At 32.4% G+C, this 18,231-nt stretch overlaps 1 protein-coding gene and 1 long non-coding RNA gene across 9 annotated transcripts; one reads left to right on the top strand and one right to left on the bottom strand.

Moving 5' to 3' along the window:
• Positions 1-1,274: 1,274 nt before the first annotated feature.
• On the top strand, positions 1,275-13,647 carry LOC111714506 (uncharacterized). 8 transcript variants are annotated; one of them, XM_023489640.1, is made up of 14 exons: positions 1,275-1,368; positions 2,221-2,275; positions 3,559-3,602; positions 3,683-3,709; positions 5,172-5,240; positions 5,631-5,670; positions 7,903-7,959; positions 8,086-8,120; positions 8,795-8,872; positions 8,929-8,957; positions 10,799-10,874; positions 12,674-12,694; positions 12,771-12,796; positions 13,554-13,647. In XM_023489640.1, the coding sequence occupies exons 1-14, from the start codon at positions 1,314-1,316 to the stop codon at positions 13,629-13,631; spliced, it is 690 nt and encodes a 229-aa protein (XP_023345408.1). In that variant the 5' UTR covers positions 1,275-1,313; the 3' UTR covers positions 13,632-13,647. The 8 variants fall into 8 exon arrangements, with proteins under 8 accessions (XP_023345408.1, XP_023345406.1, XP_023345411.1 ...); XM_023489638.1 differs by having other exon boundaries at positions 3,559-3,611; XM_023489643.1 differs by having other exon boundaries at positions 1,306-1,368; positions 2,216-2,275; positions 3,559-3,611.
• Positions 13,648-14,495: 848 nt separating this feature from the next.
• Positions 14,496-14,840, bottom strand: LOC111714507 (uncharacterized). Its single transcript, XR_002767994.1, has 2 exons — positions 14,680-14,840; positions 14,496-14,553 (listed from the first exon to the last, which is right to left on the bottom strand). It is a non-coding gene; the product is annotated as an uncharacterized LOC111714507 (long non-coding RNA).
• Between the last annotated feature and the right edge of the window lie 3,391 nt (positions 14,841-18,231).

The following is an 18,231-nucleotide window of genomic DNA, read 5'->3' as shown; positions in this document are numbered from 1 at the left end:
ATAATTAAAGAGACTGAACCAGGGGTAGGAAAAGGCGGGAATAGGGGAAGGGGGGAGGGAAAGATAGAATATTGTGTATTTTTATTGGTATGGTTTTATACATAATCACAATACTATTTGATCATTATTATTTCTAATTTATATTTCTGTAAAGAGAAATTAAGTAAAAAACTGAATTCCAACTTCCAAAAAATAGTCTCAAATCGGGTTCAGATTTAACTATGTAAACATTTAACCCTATATGATGTCTCCACTGCCTAAACACCCTGTGGGAGGGGCTGAGGGGGAAGTAGGTGATAAGGATCCCCCCCCTGTATGCCTCTAATAGGGTATTGGGACACTACTAATCCACGATGGACTAGGCCAGTTGGGTCGGTCAAATAGGCCTAGGATTAGGCCGGGTACTGTAAAAAGTCTGAACGCGCCATGGGAGTTGTCATAGTTAGCCCTCGCACGGGACTATGCCAAGTAAATTGACCCCCGTCGTATGTTAGTCTGGTTAGGGCGACGTACTTGTACCATAGGATCGGGTCAGTACACTCTGTTATCTGGCAGGCCGGTACAAGCTGGGCAGGCCCAGTTCGAATTCAAATTTACTACAGCCCAGAGTGAATCCAAAGCATTTCACATATTTTTGGACTTTACTTCAATAATCTGTAAACAAATTGCAAATCAAAATATGTATTGCGAAATCCAGTTTATTGCGAAAATGTGCGGGAAAAAAATTATATATTATGCATTGTTGAAAGTATTTGACCCAGCAAATTCAAATTTGCAAAAATAATTACAAGATTTGCTAAGTATAAGTGTGTACAAAAGAAAAACTGCTGAAGAGCAAATTTACTTCCCCCCCCCCTGTAGGATTAGGCTCAATAATTAACTGATTTCAAATTTTTTTCAACAAATTAGTAATGCTCTTTTTATAATCATAATAATACAGTTAATTGGTCTTTATAGAACTGATAAATACATTTGGTATTGATCCAAACCATTTTCGTGAACACTCTCTTCAAAAATGTTTTTGTATTGTTTATTAGTCCATGTACCTAGAAGATTGCAGTAATGTGATATTAGAAAAGGGTTTTCATGTAAACGTTTTCTAACAGTATATATGGAGAAAAACAGACAATACCCAGTTTGCCAAATCACGCGCAATTAGAGCTCCTAATTTTAGGAAATTTTGCGACAACAGAGCAACTTGATTTAAGCTGTCTGAGCATAAAAAGCGCGTAAATTTCGTGCAATTTATGACGTCAGCTGTGCAAAGTGAATTGTTAGTTAAAACATTAAAAAAAATTCCCTTTTAGAGTAAAATGTTTTTGAATTATTTAGGCTTCAGTCTAATATTCTTCTTTACTACGAGTCAAGGTATTATATTTCTAATAAGGAGTCTGAGAAAAATGGGAATTAATTAACAACATGACTGTGAGATTTAGGCTTCAAGTAGGGTTTCCAATCGGAATTCTGTTGCGCGGAATTGCGCGCAATGATTGCTTCCAATTGCGCCATTTTATTGCGTGGAATTGCAAACTATGAAGCAATTAAATATTTGCGGAATTGCGTGAAATTGCGTAAAATTATTCTAAATTGCGTGGATTTGCTTTGCAAAGGCTTTTTCATCTAAAAATCAATACTTTTGAACTGTGGTTTACACATTTATGCAGCAGATACAAGAATAGAAATAGATAGAAGATATCTTTGTCGATTTAAAAATAATCCAGATTCCCGGGTCACTCGAACATTTTTCTTTAATTCTAAAATCTTAAAGTTTTTTGTGGTTAAGCTCCTTATTAACAATTTAATATGTAACATTTTTGGTTAAAACTGTAAGATTTATTTAGTTAAAATTAGATATTTTGGTACAGTGAGAACCAGAAAACCATTTGAGCGGCCATATTTGAGCCTTAACTTTGTCAGGGTAGATTTGATCCAATCATATTATAAAAATTATTTTCTTATTCTTCAATATGTAGATTGTTAACACTTATTTGTCATCTTAACTTATGACTTACTTTCATGTACAGGGTGTTGTAGTAAATATTAGGATTCTCCTGTATTTTTGACACCCTGTGCACAACAATTTCACTTGGCGTCCCGTCCCGTCTTGCCTCATATTGTCTGTGCATGTACTGTACTGCGTGCTCTAGCAGGTTAAAAGTTGGCCCGGTGCTTTAAATGAGCTGGAGTTGTTAGTTTGTTCAAATAAAACTTTAAGTTTAGGCGTAAAGATTTTATGTTGGCAGTGCCATGAACCCGTAACAGATAGATTATTCAGGTATTTTATAATTAAAGGGACTGAACCCGTAACAGATAGATTATTCAGGTATTTTATAATTAAAGAGACTGAACCCGTAACAGATAGATTATTCAGGTATATTATAATAAAAGAGACTGAACCCGTAACAGATAGATTATTCAGGTATTTTATAATAAAAGAGACTGAACCCGTAACAGATGGATTATTCAGGTATTTTTTTATTAAAGAGACTGAACCCATAACAGATAGATTATTTATGTATTTTACAATTAAAGGGACTGAACCCGTAACAGATAGATTATTTATGTATTTTACAATTAAAGGGACTGAACCCGTAACAGATAGATTATTCAGGTATTTTACAATTAAAGGGATGGAACCCGTAACAGATAGATTATTCAGGTATTTTACAATTAAAGGGATTGAACCTGTAAAAGATAGATTATTCAGGTACTTTACAACTAAAGGGACTGAACCCGTAACAGACAGATTATTTATGTATTTTACAATTAAACAGATTATTTATGTATTTTACAATTAAAGGGATGGAACCCGTAACAGACAGATTATTTATGAATTTTACAATTAAAGGGATGGAACCCGTAACAGACAGATTATTTATGTATTTTACAATTAAAGGGATGGAACCCGTAACAGACAGATTATTTATGTATTTTACAATTAAAGGGATGGAACCCGTAACAGTTGAAGGGTAAAATAATACTGTGGAGGGTTGCTTCAAGTTGAAACTAATTAAAAAACCCTTCTTTTTAAGGCGGGGGAGCTGGAATGGGGGTGGTGGGGGGCAGGGTCCTTGGAATATTTCTATGAGTGCATAAGCCCAGCTAGTTATGCAATTGTCTTTTTGAAGAAAAACATTTCTATCGTTTTTGTTAAATGCTTAAGAAATGTTGAATTGGCTAAAACGTAAGCTGGTTAAGAAGTACAGAGCAAATTTGTTTAATTGTAAATTTTCTTTTTCCTTTATATAAAAAATATTTTTACTTTATAACATTTTCTTAGAAATATTTTTCTAAAATGGGGGTTTAGTGATTTTTCCTACTGATATATGAGACTTTGATACAAGAAAAACACACATAGTAATAATAAGATGTAATTAATATATACATACAACTAGAACCTCATATTCTGGTGTAGTGTCCAGTGTTGCCTAATATAGTCTGGATATGTACACTGGCTTGCTAGCTAATTAAAAGACGGCCTGGTACTTGAACCGGAGTTTAAAACTACAATTTACGTCACTAATTTTGGATATAGTTTCTCATTCTTTTTATTCTCAGTCGAACCGCAATAATGACGAAGGACCAAATCAAGGAAAGAGCTGGTAATATAGGTGGGGTAAAAAACCGGAAAACATAGAAAAAATGTTAAATAAAAATTTGTAAACTATATAATGATGTTCAGATTACAAGGAACGAGCAAGTATGATAGGTAAGAAATGTTTTTATGAAACTAATTTTGAAAAAAATTGAATTTAAAAAACAATTAAAAAAATTCAGGGTACCCCTTAGTTTCAGAAATTTGGTCTAACCCTTTGGCCTGCTATAGCTAACATATACATATTTTTTTAAATTTTAGTTTATGTAAGCAAATTAAATAGATGATGGTCAAAGCACGTCCGCACACGCGGTCAGAGTTCTTGTTGTACTTTACTTTATTTTCCTAGACTACACTCTAGTTTTCCAATGTTCTTCCCAGTGCTTCAATTTTCCATCATTTTCGGATGTCCCGATAACCACCAATATATTTTCGGTTCTGGATTTATATTTTGCTTTTCTGTTTGCATTTAATAGGAATCCTGAGTTCTGACTCATTATACAGCTGATCAGACTGTTTTAAATCAGAAGGGAGGGATGGAGAGGGACTGGGTGGGTGTACTTTTTTATCTTCTTTATTTCTTGGATGTTTTCAACCAATTCTGTTGACGTCAAGGTAAAGATAATTTGGAGGAGTTGGAAGTTTGGAATAGGCTAGGAGGAGGCGTATTGAGGAATTTTTTATTGCTGAAAAAAAGCCAACTTGTTCCTCGATTTATAGTCATTTCTGACTTGTGTGGAATTGATGAACTCATATTGTTTTGCATCACATTATGCATATAAGTACAAATATCCTTTTTATACCCAACTCTAGATAAGATCTTCCTTACCAATCCATTCTTAAGTGCAGGATAAGTAAAAACCCGATATCAGCGTGTACTTTATCCTGATTTTTAAGTTTCTATATTCCTTCTTTTAGCTGAGATGTTGAGCCAGAGAAAAGCTGAAGATGAAATTTTACAATTATTTCCTTTAATCCTTTATCTTGTCTGGGATGAATTGCTAATTTTACTCAACGCTTAAGCTGCACCCAATCCTGGGACCGCTTTCATACCTGCTCCTGCAGCTCCGTTTCACGAAGAAGGAACTTGGGAGAATCTTTCCTATGAGCGAGAAGGATACGATTGATAAATATATAAATATATAAATATATATCTGAGGGAAGAGCTTTATTATATAGACGATATCTTATTATCATTAATTTATTTTTGTTATCTTAAATACACTAATAATAGTTTTCAAAATATATGTACTGTAGTGTACGTGTACTGTTTTGTACTGTACTGTGCGACGTTTATTTTCTAATTTTAACCCTATTCCCACTGAATTCAGGTTAACCCAAAATAGACAGTGGGGGGGGCATCTAAATAGAGATTTAGTCTGGTATAGTTAAAGTAAAGTATTCAAACAGTATGCCTGAGAAATTAGGCACTAGGTTTAAAAGCCCAGCTTTTAGTCTTAATCTAGGGGCATGTGTCATATTTTTCAGAAAATTTGAGATTCCTAACTCAAGGGGGGGGGGAGTGTATATCGACCCCCTTAGTCGGAAAAGGTTTAGGGGCTTCCTGTTTATTTAGGGGATGCCAGTGATGTTGGTCCTGAAAGTGCAGAAGGCCTTCTTCTTGGCTTTTGCAGGAACAGCTCAGGGAATAATTAAACAATTTTAATGGACTGTATGCGTCATTTCAAGTGACCCTACAAGCCCGATTCACAACGATACCTGACCAGCTTCAATAATTTGGAAGATACTGTCGTTTTTCTATGCTAAAAAGGTGTTTTCTATGCTAAAAAGGTGTTTTCTATGCTAAAAAGGTGTTTTCTATGCTAAAAAGGTGTTTTCTATGCTAAAAAGGTGTTTAAATCTGATCATTTCTATGTGATTCACTGCATTGTTAAAATGAAGCTTTTAAGGGCACCGTTGTGAATCAATATTGTCTTCTTTGCCATAGAGGGTCATTGAAAATGCGCTTTCAGTCCCTTAAAGAGAAAAAAAAATACTTTTAAGATTTGATTTATTTAGTTTTCAACTTGTTTAGATCTTGGAGAAAAAATTGAATGCCCTCACCAGTTCGGAAGGTTATGCTAATTTTAGGGGTTATCACTAATCAAGAAGCATTAATTTTTGCGATATTTCAAAGTACTGTCAACATTGTCTAATGTACCCCCTCCCCCCCGCATACCCCAGTACATCCCAGTACCCCACAGCACCCCACAGTACCCCAAACTACCCCGCAGTACCCAACAGTATCCTGCAGATATGGGGATTACAAATTGGCGTGGTTGCCATCCCTCCCTCCATTAAGTGATCAGCTGATTAGTATTAAACTAGCTTTTTTATCCATAAAAATAGTGGAAAACTATAAAGAAAATATGCTTAGCAGTGCTTCTGACTCTACATATATATTATTATTAAAAATAAAAAATTCTGTTTGGTTTCTGTACCCCCTCCCCCCAGTATACCCCAGTAAAGCCCAGTACTTTGCAGTGCATTGTAGTATCCTGTACCCTGAAGCACTCTGTATACCCTGTTACCATCACTTTCCATAAAAAGATTTGGGAATTACAAATTGGTGTTTTTGCCATTCCTCCTTCCAATTAATCATCAGATGTTTAGCTTTAAACCATCTAAACATAATCTCTTTTATATGTTTTACACAAGTGAAAATTATGCAAAACTAGAGTAAAGTGCAACCCAGAAAAGCTTCTATAGAAGTTCTAAATATTTTTGTTCAAAATAAAAATTCTATTTGGTTTGGCAACTTTTTTCTACAGAATCTTTCCTACTCTGAAAGGTTTCACATCGATATGGTTAAGGATATCTACTCGAAATAAAGCAATATTTATTAATACTTATTTTAACTCTAACTCTGAACTAAATGAATATACAGTGATCCCCTTAATGACGAATACATCGAAAAAATTCATCAAATGTCGTATTATTCACTTTCTGATAATGGAATGTTGCAGATATTTAGTTTTTTTATTAAATGATTATTTGGAACTCTTTAAAACTGTTCCCGCATATTCATGGCTATTTATTTATTTTCGCAAATACTGAAATTTACGTAATATAGTATAAAACTCATTGAAAAATTGTCAAGACGACATTTGATAAATTCTTCCGATGTATTCGTTATTAAGGGTTTCACTGTAGTAAAAATATGCCGGTTTAAGAAAGTTTTAGATAGATATTTGCAATCATCCAGAACAAAAAGTTTTATCAAGATTAAACTTTTTTAGGTTTATGGGACGTTTTCAAAAAAATGCAAAAAAAATCATTTCTGACACCCCTAGGCTTAGTACGTCAATATGATTCACCAAATCCATACTGCAGTCCTTCAATTTACATACAGGGAAATTTTCATCTTTCTAAACATCCCAGGGAAAGATTTGACAGGTTCTTTCAAAATACTGTCAACATTACTTGTCTAATTTTTGCAAAATTTCAAAATACTGTCAACATTGTCTAATTTACGACAATTAAACTCAAATTATGATTTAAAAATTCCAATGAATATGAAACACAACAATTGTGTAGTTAATACAGGTCCATTTTCAAGCTACACTGTTAGAAATGCCATTTTGTAAATTTTCAATATCATCATATTTCAGGCCAATATATCCAGTATATAGAAGACATTCATTGATATATCGTTTGAAATTTGATGTTTTCTGGTCAGAATGATTTTACTTGAATTAGCCTAAACACTAGTTGATATAAGTAAAATTAGAATCACATCAAATTTTTAAATGAGAATTGAGAGAAAGCAATGTCAGTACTATTCAAGATACTTTAAATACATACATTATTGATCTCTCTTAGAATTTACTTGAAGAGAGTCAAATTCTAATTGAAGTAAGCAGAATTCTGGTTAATGCAGAATCCAAGTAGTATTCTGATTGAATTGAGTGCCGGTACGTGTCTGAACGCCGGATCACTGTAATTAAAGTAAGCAGGATTATGCTTGCTTCGATTTCTGATGATTGAAGTAAGTAGAATTCAAGTGAATGTAATTTGAATTTAGCGTACAGGCCGTTAATTTATATCAAGCAGAATTATCGTTGATATATTACAACGGATCTTCATGGCTTGGTGCGTGAACTAAATACTGTTGATTGTAAGCGGGTTTTTCTAACAGTGTACTTTATAACAGCATCAAATACTAATAAAATTGCTAAAATGTCTTCTCCATATTTAAATATTCAAAAAATATTCAATAAAATCGCTAATATAATAATTTAGCAAGTGACGTTGAAATTAAAAATAATTGAAGAAAGACGACATTTACTTTAATCTCTCTGATTTAGATGTTACTACGGCAATGTGACCTTTAGGTTTCCTGGTGATGATATAGCTGAACCATAGTAAGCACAAAATATAACTACAGAGTATTCCACGACTTGAAGGTCGTCTTTGTACGTTGAACAAATTTGCAATATTTGTTCGTAGAGCTCTCCTACAAGCTTATATTAATCTTGTTTTTTGTTTAGTTGGATACGAGGCTGCGGGGGGGCTAAACCAACAAGTAAGTATGAGGATTTAAGAAGCACTTTTTAAACTCAAGCTAGAAACACAATTTTAAAATGTATTTGTTCAAGGTTGGTCAGGTAAAGCCAAGGCCAAGACGTACACTGTTATTTAAAGGTCTCATAATCTCAAGCAAAAATAGATGAGAATTTTGCGAGTTCAAAGTCGACCCTGTCCTAAAAATTGATGAGACTGTTTCTAAGCAGTAGCAGCCTGAATTCATGTGCGCGTTTCGACACTTTGATGATTATCCTTCAGAGTTTTTAAGATATCAATTATTATTGTAGATTTATTTCGTACACAAAGGTAAAATGGTACAATATGATAAGACAAAAACAAGAATAAAGTATAATATATAAGTATAGTTTCTAGTTGGAACATGTACTCCATTTAATCTTTTTAACCAAGTTAAAAACATTATGCCGATTTCTCCAATCAAAATTAGAGTCAAACTGGTCCAGCGGTCCCTGAGTTATGATCAGACTACAAACAGAGATTACTGCTTTATTTAGAAAATTACAGAATTATATTATGTATTGAGATATTTTATAAATTAGATTTCATAGATTGAAAAAAGTATATTGTTATTATTTTTATTATTATTATTATTATTATTGTTTTTATTATTATTATTATTGTTATTATTATTATTATCATTATTATTATTGCAAGGTCAAGTCCAGGTCCACGGGAGCACCTATCTAAAAGAATATATTCCTGATTCAAGTGGAGATAAATACTTTGCTAAAGGTAAAGATTTTGCGATTTAAAAAAAATAGAAAGATTAAATCTTTTATATTTTTCAGAGGGTATTTGTGAGAAGCTGCCTCATCCGGTATATTTTTAGTAAATAGTACAGTTAAACCCTTTAACCATTATATTTTTAGTAAATAGTACAGTTGAACCCTTTTACCGGTATACTTTTAGTAAATAGTACAGTTGAACCCTTTAACTGGTATATTTTTAGTAAATAGTACAGTTGAACCCTTTAACCTGTATATTTTTAGTAAATAGTACCGTTGAACCCTTTAACTGGTATATTTTTAGTAAATAGTACAGTTGAACCCTTTAACCTGTATATTTTTAGTAAATAGTACAGTTGTACCCTTTAACCGGTTTTTTTAAGTAAATAGTACAGTTGTACCCTTTAACCGGTATATTTTAAGTAAATAGTACAGTTGTACCCTTTAACCGGTATATTTTTAGTAAATAGTACAGTTGAACCCTTTAACCGGTTTTTTTTAAGTAAATAGTACAGTTGTACCCTTTAACCGGTATATTTTAAGTAAATAGTACAGTTGTACCCTTTACCCGGTATATTTTAAGTAAATAGTTCAGTTTTACCCTTTACCCGGTATATTTTAAGTAAATAGTTCAGTTGATCGTACCCTTTAACCCTTATGTTATTAGTAAATAGTACAGTTGAACCCTTTAACCTATGGGAATAGGAAAACGACAACTTTTCTACTTAAGATAGGATTTTAACCAGTCAAACTGTCAATCAGTCAGTCAGTCAGTCAGACAGTCAGTCAGTCAGTCAGTCAGTCAGACAGTCAGTCAGTCAGTCAATCAGTCAGTCAGTCAGTGGTCTCCAATAATACTTCAAATGATGTAAAAATTCCCCTGAATTGTTTTAGAAAATGTCTTTTCTTTGTCCAGTGTGTTTTTATTGTTAGTGTAAATGTTTGCCAGGATAAAAAGAAAAACAGTCCGGGGGACATTGGTTAAACATTTACACTTTAACCTCTCTCTTTAATCTTTATTCTTTACTAGCTTTGGAACTCAGCGTTGCCCACTCCCAAGGTTCTCCTGCCGTTTACCCGCACTTGGTCGTAAATTATGATTATAACTTCTTTCCCCGAATAATGACGACACATATTCAACTTAAAATCTCAAAACCAAGCTAAGTAAATTTCCGTGGTTCTCCAGAGTTTCCCAATCAAAATTTGAGGCAAATAGGTAAAGGGGTTCCAGAGTTATGATTGGACAAACAAACAGACAGACAAACAGAGATTACAAGTTTATATATATAGATTATTTAACTGAAAAATCAAATAGGATAAAAATGAATCATAATTGTTTAAAATTATCAAGTTCATTACCATCACTCCGGCTACTGTAAAGTACTGTTCCGAATTTTAAGCAGCCAGAGCAAGCTGTACAGTAAATACATACCACAAAAATGCGAAACGGGACGGTACACCAAAGTAACCATCCCCTTCAAGAACAATCTATGTACCATGGCTGTTCCAAACTGATAAATAGATATATATGTATACAGGGGGAGTAAAAAAAAGTGGGATTAGCGGCGTCTGATGCAAAATTGTACCTTTATTTGTACGACTCTCCTGTATGGTATTTTTTCAATATTTTTTAAAATTTATTTATTTATTTTGGTTCTCAATGGTAAACAAAAAAAATCCGCGAAACTTTTTTTTCTCAAAATTTAAATTTCAGAAAAGCTAAAATGTGTATATATATTATTTCCATCAAATTCTAGAATTTTTTAAAGATTGAATTACAGAATCACAGAAAATTTGCAATTTTCAGTTCTGATATAATTTTCCAGAAAAAGTTGTTTAAATCCTCTTCTTATTAGTTTATTAATATCCGCTGTTCAGTTGAAAAATGAGGAGCTATGGAGAAAAAAAATGTTAATTCCGCTTTTAATTTCAGTGGTTTCCAGATATTACAAGATTTTTCTTTGGCAACCTATCTCGGGACCCAACCTACGAACATATTAAAGATCACAGTAAGATTTTAAACATTTCTGGTGATTAACACAAAAATTAAACATCATTTAAATAGTATTGAGTTGTGGAATTTTTTTCACAAAATAAATAATAGAAATAAATCATTCCATGCATTCAGTATTCACATTTGATGAGATCCAACCCAAAATTCTAGAACTCGAAGCTGTAAACTTTTAAATGTCGTCTTTTTGTTCAAAGTTGTCTTTTTTCCCCACTGCGATAATTACACGATTTCATCTGGTGGTACAAAATTACATTGTTTTACATTTTGTGCTCAAAGTAGTAGATATGTAATTTATTTTATGTAAAAATAAAGATATAAATCAATGCAATCTACAATTTTTTATACAATGGTTGTAAATGAAAAGATTATCAGTATATATTCATTTTGTCCATTCTCAACATGAAACATAAGTATTGTGACAAAAAACAGTCAGCCCCATGACCCCCTAAAATACCCCACTGTGGGGGGGGGGGGTTGGAGGGAAAAAGGGGGAAATAAAAACAATATCTTTAAAATTTGGTCTGGTACCCTCCTCCCTCCCACCACCATCTACCCACTTTATGTATTATATCAATCATTCACATTGGTTTCTAACATTCTCAAGTAGAAATAATAGTTTGTTAAATATATGCTATATATACAGGGTTTCCAAAAAGAATGAGACTTCAGAGACGACTTACGGAATTTATATTGTCTGCTTCATTCTTCTATTGATTTCCTGCAATCATACACTTATTTTTTTCCTTAGCCAAATCATTATTAAAAGCCTTAATTATAATTTGAAGAGTTCAAATCGTCTTTACAGTGTCATTATTTCTGGGTAACTCTGATTATTGGTTACCAGAATAATTAAAACACAAACAATTTTTTTTTCTATGACGAATTTAATCATATTTTGAGTGACAGCAATTATCAAAAATGTCCAAATTAGGAATTTCCCAAAAACCCAGGCATTTGGGTAATTTCAAAATTCTTACAATTAGACCAGCATCAGATCCCAACAGGAATTTTGGGAATCTGAGGCATTTGGGGAAATTTCCAGATTCTCAAATTCTTAAAGGAATTTAATAAAATCTGGCGATTTTCTCAAATATCTTGGATTCTGGGGAATTACCCGAATTCATTTGAGAATCTGAATGTGGTTTATTTTTCAATGTTAGGAAAATTCTCAAATGTCTAGCTATTTAGGAAATTTCCCTGATACCCTGGCATTGGGGGATTTCCCATAAACCTAGCCATTTGGGGAATTTCTTTATTTTACAAATAGACCACCATCAGATTCCAACAGGAATTTGGGGAATCTGAGGAATTTCCCAAAAACCCAGGCATTTGGGAAATTCCCCAGATACCCAGATATTTCCTCAAATACTTGGGATTCTGAGAAATTCACCATATATCTTGGAATCTCGAACCATCCCCAGATTCCTTGGATAATCTGTGGTTGGTTTATTTTTCAATTATAGGAAACTTCTGAAATGCCTAGCTAGCTATTGGGGAAATTTCCAAATCTTTAAAAAATACCCCTCTCAAATTCCTATAGGAGAATCCCTCAAATACCTGGATACATGGGAAATTTCCCAAATACCTGGAAATCTGGGGAATGCCCCAAATTGCTAATTTCTTCAAAATTCTAATTGCTGTCGGGTCATGCATATTTTAAAGTTTTTATCTTATTTAAAGACTTTTTGATATGTTTTTTATTGAAGTTTTCATTATTTTTTAAAATTTTTATTATTTGAGGTAACTTTTCATTATAAATGTTTGATTAGTTAAATGAAAAATGTATATTTTCAGAATCTGGATTACGGAGTTTGCGTGAGTATCTTTTCTGCATTGCGTTTTATTTTTCATATTTCGGAAATAAAATCTTTCCAAATTTTTTTTTTTTCAGAGGGTGAAATCTGTCTTTGCAACAGGGTAAGGTTAAAAATTCTTTACTTGACCAAAAAAACTATCAACTAGCTTCGTCTGATCAAGTATGAATTAGATGCGAATATTTTTGCTTCTTTCAGCTGTTTATTTTTATCTTGCTTATACGATGCAATCGAGAAATTCACAGACATAGACACTGAGCTAGAAAAACGGCGTTATCTCCCACATTTTTATCTAATTGTTTCAAGGTTGTATATTTTGTAAATTTCTATCTTCGCCTGGACGGTCACTTGAAATTTCTTTTTCAGTTCCTTTAAGCATAGAACATTTTAAAATCTGATTTTCAATCTAAAAAAGTAAAAGTAAATGTTTTAATCACTATATCTTTGCAACCTGTGATATTTCGAATTTAGACGAAATAAAATTTAAAATTTTATCAAAGGTTCCAAAGATTTAGCAATTAAAAATTGATGTTTGTGGCAAAAATATATTTTCTTTTGCCAGTTATGCTAACACAAATTTTCTTCTGCTAATTTTACAAGTAAAACTTTCAAAGAATTTTCGGAAAAATTAGGTCAGAACTTCTGTTATCTTTATGCTTTAGTTTAAAAGTACCCATGGGCCACATTGGATATCGAGATCAAACGTTCAAAATTAAGGATTCTCCAGATCTCTGAATTTTAAAAAGTAATCTATGAAGTATGGAGAATTTGAATCTCAGTATTTAAAAAAAAAATGTTTTTTACAACTTTTACAAAAAAAATTAATAATTCTAATTTCAGATCATTAATTCCATTTTTAGGAATTTTGCAATGGCTCTGATGGATTAAAAAGTGTTACTGTATTTATGTATGTTATTTTTCTTTGTGTAGTTTATTAATAAAAATATAAAAAAGTTTAAAACAAAGGAAAAAATTGATAAATTAAACACATATTAAATTATTTTTTTTTAACTATGAATTTTTTATCTGTGGAACTGAAAAATGTCGAATAAATGATGAATAAAAAGAGAGCTTTCGGTGCGTTCTGCAGTAGTTTGAAGTACACTGACCACGCTTACCTAAGATATAATAGCGTTTAGTGGTCAGTGATCAAGGAGTATGGAATAGAAGGGAGATACAACTTACGTGGGCCGCCCTACCATATGATTTTACATGCTTTGCAGACGAGCACTCCATTTGTATAAGAAATATTCAGGATAGGTTTTTGTATACGCGGTAATTGTACTTCAGACAAATATTTTTTTTATTCAAATGAAGTACCGTCTCTAAAGCATGTATAATCATATGGTAGGGAGGGCCGCGTCAGTTATATCTCCCTTCTATTTCAGACATGTATCTACATACCTCTCTTTATAACTATCTATTAATCAATCTATCTTTATCACTATCTATCTATTCATCTATCTAAATATCTATATATCTTCCCATTGAGAATAAATGAGTTCATTTCCAAGTGAGAAACTCGGAGTTTCGAAACAATTCTTGGTGGAATTGGGTTGAATTATCTTTATCAATATCCGTCCTTTAAACAGACATACTATACAGGGGGACCACAAAAACACAAAATTTTAGTCAACAAATTTGTTGAATTTAATAAATTGTCTGGGAAATTTGACCTAGTAACCCACAAAGCCACTTAATTCCGATTCGACATTATGGAACTAATTCAGTATTTTAATCCTTTAATCTATGTATAGCCCCCCCCTCCCCCCCTCCTAGAAAAAGGCCTTAATAAAACGTCACACTTTAGCACAGGACTTTATTCAGTAAATTTTAACATCGATGTAGAAAAGTTAAAACCTGCAAAAAAATACAATAAATTACATAGTAAGGATAAAAGAAAAATAATTGAATATGAAGAAGTTTTTTCTTTAAAGCAATTCAAAATAGGAAGAATTTTATATCAAAAATAATGAACTTGTTTACATTAGCCGAAAAAAGCCATAAAAGTAGAGGTTTCTAGACATGTAGTCCAGTGTGAATGATGGCTTACATAATTCTGAAATATTGTAGGTTATAATCGAAATCAAACAATTTTAAAACATGTTTAACTAACTATGCAGTTCACTGTTCTGTTTAATAATGAGTGAATGAATGTTCACATGTTTAAAATACCCATACAGTGGATGTTAGGTTTACACCGGAAGACCCAGGTAGTTAAGATTGAAGAAGGACGACATTCCTTTAATATTTTAACAATAGGGTTGTAATTGCAATTTTTATAGATGATAGTGTCATAAATAAGAGTGCTAGGACAAAAAAAAGCTAAAGGAGAGTCGGGGTTTTTTAGGGTTAAAAATGAGAATTTGCTTTCTTGCCTTGAAAAATCTTACACTAATGATACTAAACTGAATTTTTTTGGTATTTTTTCTAAAAAACCATTTCGAATAAGAACTTTTCTCTTGCGTGGCTAAATTTTGGGATATTTTATTTTAAACATATTAAACATATTGGGCAGAATATTAAATTCAAACTTAATTTTTTATAAATGTCGTGATTTGTTGGTTACCCTTTAACTATCGCCAAGTGATCTAGGAATTTTGTATGTTATGTTATCTTTGGAAAATATTTAAAAATATTTATTTTCCTGCTTTTTCTTCTTACTGTTTCCTCATGGTTCTGTAATTTGTTGTTCTAGCTGTCTTCTGTAGTTCCTGTTTCTGTTTCACTCGTTATTTTCCTGTTTATTCAGTTTATTTTTCTATTTTTATTGCTTTCTAGTTCCAGTTCCTTTTTTTAATCCGTGTTTCTGTGTTCTCTAGGTTCTTTTCTATTTTATCCAGTTACTTTCCTGTTTCATATAGTTTTTCTTCCTGTATTCTGTAGTTCCTTTCCAGTTTTTCTAATTCCTGTTTCAGTTTGAAGCTTCTGTTTCTCTTTACTTTATTTTTGTTTCTGCTTTCTAAAGTTACTGTTTTTTTCTCTTGGTCATTTTTTCCCTGTTTTATTTGGTTACTGTTTTTTCCAGTTTCTGTTCTTTAAGTCCTGTTCTTTTTTCTTGTCCTGTTTCAGTACTATTTTGGTCCTCTCCTTTACTGTTTCCTTTAGTATTCTTTTTCTATTTTTCTAGCTCCTGTTTCTGTTTGTCTAGCTTCTGTTTCTGTTTATCTAGTTTTTTCCTGTTAAACTAGATCCTTTTTCTTTTTCTATTTTCTTTTTCTGTTTTTCTAGCTCCTGTTTCTGTTTATCTAGCTCCTGTTTCTGTTTATCTAGCTTCTGTTTCTGTTTATCTAGCTCCTGTTTCTGTTTTTCTAGCCCCTGCTTCTGTTAATATAGCTCTTGTTTTTGCTAATATTGCTACTGTTACTGTTTTACTACCTCCTGTTTCTTTTTTCTGTTTCTGTTCATCTAGTTTTTTCCTGTTTATATATCCCCTGTTTTTGTTTATCTAGCTCCTGTTTCTGTTTTATTAGCTCCTGTTTCTGATTTTCTAGTTTCTTTTTCTGTTTATCTAGCTCCTTTTTCTGGTTTTATAGCTCCTGTTTCTGTTTATCCAACTCTTGGTTCTGTTATTTTAGCTCCTTTTTTTGTTTATCTGGCTCATGTTTCTGTTTATCTATCTCCTATTTCTGTTTTTCTATCTCCTATTTCTGTTTATCTAGCTCCTATTCATCTTTGTTTAGCTCCTGTTTCTGTTTGTCTTATACCTGTTTCTCCGAACATTACCCTCTGTATGTACAGTGAATGAACTATGATTATGTATATTTAAACTATATATATCTATTCTGATATCTAAGGGTACTATACACCACCAGGGCAGCTGTCTTTTTATCAGACTATATCATCATGTTTGGGAGGGGGAGGGGGTAAGGCTACCACATCAATTACATACATTTATCAATATATTTTTATATTTCCAGAATATAATTTTTGCAAAATGCATACGCAAAATGTTTAACAAAAGCTTCCGAAAAAGAGCAAAATACAACCATTTTAAAATTTACAATTATTCAATTGGTTTTTAAAGATCACCTTGCATAAAAACCGAATGTGACACAATAACAGATATATATATATTATAAATCTCTGTCTAGTTACACCGCTTCAGATTAAAACACTCCATTCATTTGAACAGTTTAAACACCATTCAAATCAATCACTCAATCAATCAATCAATCAAAGATGCAGTGAACCATATTCAACGCATGTCTAACTACCAATTTAAAATTCCTGGGATGTAAAAAAATTTCACACAAATTTTGTATATTGTAAAATTATTAAAATTAGGTTTGTAAGAAATTAAACTTAAACTTCTTTTTTCCATTTCTTCTATCTAGGAGCGTTTTTACGAAGATCTCAATTTTCGCTCAAAAATCTATCATTTTGTCAATCAGTAATTTGAAAATGAAGCTACAAGCGATTTCCATATGTAGTTCTAAATTGTATATGTTTAGAGCGAATTCTAAGAACCGTAAATTCAAAGGCGAAGGCGTTGCGACACTTCAAAGTCTGCCATGTCTTGAAATTGATTCTCAATTTTTATTGTTGATGTTTATTCTAATAATGTTTTCCTAAAATAAGAGAACCGGATCCTTTTAGCCGGAGAACCGGATCTGTTCAGCCGGAGAACCAGATCCGTTTAGCCGAAGAACCAGATCCGTTTAGTCAGAGAACCGTATCCATTTAGCCGGAGAACCGGTTCCGTTTAGCCAGAGAACTGGATCGGTTTATCTGGAGAACCGGATCCGTTTAGACAGAAAACTGGTTCCGTTTAGCCGGAGAATTGGTTTCGTTTGGCTGAAGAACCGGATCCGTTTAGCCAGAAAACCGGATTTGTTTAGCCGAAGAACTGGTTCCATTTGGCTGGAAAACAGGATCCTTTTAGCCGGAGAACTGGTTCCGTTTAGCTGAAGAACCGGGTTTGTTTAGCCAGAGAACCGGATCCGTTTAGCCAGAGAACCGGATCCGTTTAGCCGATACGACAACAATTAAGACTGTGAACAAACCCCCAATATTTTGGTAATATCTAACAATGAAATCCTAAACATAGTCTAACCTCACCTACTCACATATACTTTTTTGAAGCACTAGACTTTTCAATTTAATTTTCTAGCTTAAGTTTATTTGCAGCAACAAAAATCTTTTCGAAATTATGAACGTTTATTTTATCAAAATATTGAATATGTAAAAATGTGTTATAAATTTTTAACATTTGTTCGTCATCTCGAACCAAATGTTCGAAATGTTTGAGGTAGTTTGATATTTCGATCCAAATATACGTTGCAATTCACATGAGGTATAGTAAAAAATTATACATTTTAAATTGCAAACCAATTGTAGGGTGTTCATAAACCATAAAATACATTCTTTGTGTCTTTCTCTCAGTTTTATAAAAATACTCGCGTCAATCCATTTTATAATTTAAATTTATTTTATCCTTTGTCAATCTTAGATCTGTCTATTATAATTCTTTATACACTGTGTTTATTTTATATAAAAATTATAAATAAAGTCAAGTCTTTTTTATCCAATAAATGT

The sequence above is a fragment of the Eurytemora carolleeae genome, unplaced genomic scaffold, assembly GCF_000591075.1.
Source record: "Eurytemora carolleeae unplaced genomic scaffold, Eaff_2.0 scaffold1575, whole genome shotgun sequence".
Classification (NCBI taxonomy): Eukaryota; Metazoa; Arthropoda; class Copepoda; order Calanoida; family Temoridae; genus Eurytemora; species Eurytemora carolleeae.
The sequence above is the reverse complement of the archived record's forward strand: the minus strand, read 5'-3'. Positions and strand labels throughout refer to the sequence as shown.